The 3908-nt window shown below is 52.7% G+C and overlaps 1 protein-coding gene across 1 annotated transcript; it reads right to left on the bottom strand.

Annotated features, from left to right (window-relative positions):
- Positions 1-3280: 3280 nt before the first annotated feature.
- Positions 3281-3691, bottom strand: LOC136468489 (large ribosomal subunit protein uL2z-like). Its single transcript, XM_066467049.1, has one exon. It carries the CDS (start codon positions 3689-3691, stop codon positions 3281-3283), a length of 411 nt encoding a protein of 136 aa, XP_066323146.1.
- Between the last annotated feature and the right edge of the window lie 217 nt (positions 3692-3908).

Here is a 3908-nt window from a genome sequence, read left to right as displayed (position 1 = left end):
GGTAGCTGCTCCCCTATGCGGGGTGAGCCGCCACTTCAGTGGATGAATGCTCAGGACCCAACATCGGCCCTTTCTACGCTCAACGACCATTCCGAGAGCATGGAGTGGGAAAGTATCGACTTTGGGCTTTTGACAATGATGAATGCCCTAGACCAGGTCAGAGGGGCCCTGCATGAAATTGTCGTTCCTACTAGTCAGGTATTTGCTCATTCTTCCTCGTTTTCCTCCTTTTCCAAGTATTTTTGTGTTTCTGACACCGGTCTTCTTTTTAGGCCATTGTTGCTCGCAGTCGGAACAAATCCTAGTTCCTCCATGAACAGAAGGCAAAATGGGATCGCCTTGTCGAGGAGGCCTGACTGCGAGGAGATGTGGGTGCGCAGCTTGCTGCCACCCAGCAGCGGGAGGTCCAGGTGTGTCAGGACGTGGAGGATGCCCATGGGATGTTTGAGGACTTGTCGGCGAGGACAAAGCTGGATGAGGAGGAGATCGCCAGGCTCCGAAAGGAGTGAGATGAGCTACTACAGAAGAATGCCACGGCTAGTGAGAAAGCTAGCGAGCTCCTAGCAGAGCTACAGATAGAGCGGGACCTCAAGCTGAAGGCTGAGGAGAGGTCCACGACATTGCAGGAGAAGGGGAACCAGGATGCCGTAGTGATCGAGCGGACGACCCGAGAGCACGACAAAGCATGTCGGGAGGCCAAGGCATGCCAGATGGATCTTGGAGTCGAGGTGACCTGACGGTTGGATGCCGAGGAAGTTTCTGCCGGTTTGCGCACCGATCTTGCCAAGGCGCGGTGGCTTCTTCAAGCGGAAGGTGATGAATATGATCACCTGTCCCTTGCTATTCTAGCGGTCTATGACAACCTGTAGGTGGCACAAGAGGAGGGGACCAGCTCGCCTACGACCCGTGCCGCTGGTATCACGGCTCGGGTGGGTCAGCTTGAGGAGAGTGCTTTTCACGCTAGGATCACCCAGGCCTTCACCGTCGACCTGAAGGTGATGAGCGAAGGTTTCTCGCCTACTTATGAGGATGATGAGCTGGAGGCCATTGAGAAGGTGGTGGCTCCCCTTGCGAAAAGCCTGGCGGATAATCTAAAAGAAATGGTTCTCCCTTCGTGGGAGTAGTTAGTCGAATAATTTTGAGCACAACTTATATGTAATTTGTGAACAAGTGTCGGTATTTTCGAGTCTGGACATGGTTTTGTGATTTTGCTTCATAATTTTGTTTTGTTTGATTTCACCTTCTGCAAGTGGCCATCTAGTCATTTGGTTTTTGCGGTCTTACCAATCTGTTCCCCCAAATCTTGCCGCTGGTCTTGATGCAAGCAGGGAATCTGATGTAATGATTGTTTTGAAAAGAGGAAGGGAGGTAGCCGTACCTTTACCAGCCCCCGAGTGAGATCTGACCCCTTGGGGTTGCTAGGGTTGGGTGTTACTGGAGACCGAAGCAATGGTGTGCCCGATGAGCTTGCCAACGGGGATGTTCAGATGGAACTTCGTTCCGTGGTTTTGTGACAGGGTCGGCAAAGTCCTTGGATGGCGTTCCACTATTCCCCACCCTGCCTTCTAATAGAATTCCCTAAATGGGGACTCTATGGGCTCGGCAAAGGGGGTCTTTGAACCTATGTCCCTGCATTGAGCGGCTCGAGCCGCTGAGCCCTGTTAGGGTCTGATAGGGGTCGGCCGTGTTTTGCACATTACCCCGTCCTCGATTTTCATAATCGGAGGGGCTGAGTAGACGACACTTGCCTTGATGGCTCGAGTATCGCGCTCAATGAGCTCACTAACAAGTACATTCGTGTGGAATCCGGGTCCATCATTTGCTGATGGGGTCGGTAGAGCCCTCTGGTGGCATTCCATACCTTCTTAACCTGCCTCCCGGCAGATGCCCGAGCCGTTCAATAGGCTCAGGTGGCCCGATGGCCTCTCCTCGATGGAGATTCTGTGGGTTTAGCTCAGGGTTAGAATCAAACGAGAAAAGGTTGAGACGTCCCTGTCTGCTTTTGAGTGGGGTTGGGTAGGGCCGCTGGGGCTCATCTCAGTTATTTCTCCCTGGCTCTATTCGGCATGAGGTGACCTCGAGCCCTTCGTGGGCCAGCCTTCAAACCTCGGCCGGCTACCACCTATATCGAATGAGATGACGGTCGTTTTGTGACGCGACACGAAGCGTTGGGATGCTACATTTTGCATATGTAATGTTTGAATGCATAATTTAATTGAAATAAAGGCGGGGTCAGTAATGTTACCTTGGTGGCATGAGTGATGGAAAAACTCCTACCAGATGGGTTCAGGCCCTGCTGTTTGCGACGAGGTTGGTGTAACCTGCATAAGAATCGCTATTCTTTGTTTTTCGTATCTCGGTGGCGGCCTGAGCCATTCGATTGACTTGGGCAACCTGACAGCTTCTCCTTTGGGGGAGATTCTATAGGCGGACCCCTCCGAACCCTTCTTGAGAAGGCAGATGTCAAAGCTGGAGAAGTAGGGGGCGTTGAGTATGATTATTCTGGTGAACAAAAACACCGTAGCTATCGGGGCGTAGGGTCTGCTAGTTCATCTAGTTTTACTCAAAGTTTTATGCCTGTATTTCGCGCCCCTGGTTTCAAGTGTCCAGAGGGGTCGGGTGAGGAGGATGTCTAGACTAGTAGACATCCTCAGTAGCCCCTGAGTGATGTTCGTGTCCCTGCCATTTGATGGGGTCGGAAGCTTGGTAATGAATTTGAACGCGTAAAGTAAGAAGGCAGAGATGCTTATCTTTCTTTGGACTTTCGTTCGTCGTCTCTCCTGGGCCGCATGGTCGACCCAAGAGATCCGTTGGGCTCCCCTTTACAGAGGTCCTATCATCGGATCGTTCCGTGGTCCTGCATGGGGAGGCGAAGGGTCGTTTGCCCATGTGGGCACCTTAATTGCCACGTCCAGAGCGGGTCAGTGGCGGGCCATACCCAGCCAGTGTCCAGTTTGATTGGGGGGGAATGCCTCATCGACCGGGGTGCGTCTCGTTAGTTCCGGCGCGTCCCCTTAGGTGTCTATCAGCATTGATTCTGTATTTAAGGAGAGGAAGGGAGAGGGTTTTTCGTCCAACCTTTCGCCTTTCCTTAGCTGTAGTGTCTCCTCTTTAAATAGGGAGGAGGAGGGGAGTTCTCATCCCACCTCTTCTTCTGCCTCTGAGCCACTACCTCTCCTTCTTCTTCCTTTCCGCCGAATGCGTCTGTGCATCACAGCGGTTCCTGAGTGAGGAAGGGTAATGCCAAAGAGAGAGAAAACTCACAAATCCGCTCATGAATCTAGAGCGTGATGTCAAGCCAGAGGTCATCCAACGTAGATGAGATGGTGGCCCTTGCTGAGGAGTCGCTGCTGCCGAAGGAGAAGGAGCACTGGTGGGTGCTGTACGTCGTCGACTTTGCCGTCGTTTGCCATGTTCCTCCTTTGGTGGGAGGGGCTTCCTGCCCTGATGCCGTGGTCAGGGTTGCGGCTGACGACGATGGTGTAGTCCCCAGATGCCCCGGCGGAGGCGTCGCTGTCGGGGTTGTGGCTGACGATAATGGCGTAGTCCCTAATGGAGGGGCGCCACCGTCAGCGGTGTGGTGCTCGGCATTGCAGATGACGGTGCCTTCGAGGATCCCACAGAACGGCGGGATGTTGCCGATGGAGAGCGTGGCGCGGCGGCCGCAGTAGACGAACTGGCCCGTGTACATGCCCCGGGCGTTGCCGATGGAGAGCGTGGTGTGATGATCGTAGTAGTTCTTGTAGTAAAGCTAGGCAGAGACTGTAATTGAATAATTTTGTGGGGAAGCCCCCAAGTAAACAGTCCTCTGAATTTACAAGTATATTAGTCCTTTTTGTAATGAAATCACTTTGTAAGTGGCGAATTTGTGCAAAGAATGAACAAATTTTCATCTTTTGCTTATGGCA

This window comes from Miscanthus floridulus, chromosome 1 (assembly GCF_019320115.1).
Source record: "Miscanthus floridulus cultivar M001 chromosome 1, ASM1932011v1, whole genome shotgun sequence".
NCBI lineage: Eukaryota > Viridiplantae > Streptophyta > Magnoliopsida > Poales > Poaceae > Miscanthus > Miscanthus floridulus.
The sequence above is the reverse complement of the archived record's forward strand: the minus strand, read 5'-3'. Positions and strand labels throughout refer to the sequence as shown.

Coding starts and splice junctions, on each gene's coding strand:
- LOC136468489 (XM_066467049.1), bottom strand. CDS start 3,691: ATGTACACGGGCCAGTTCGTCTACTGCGGCCGCCGCGCCACGCTCTCC.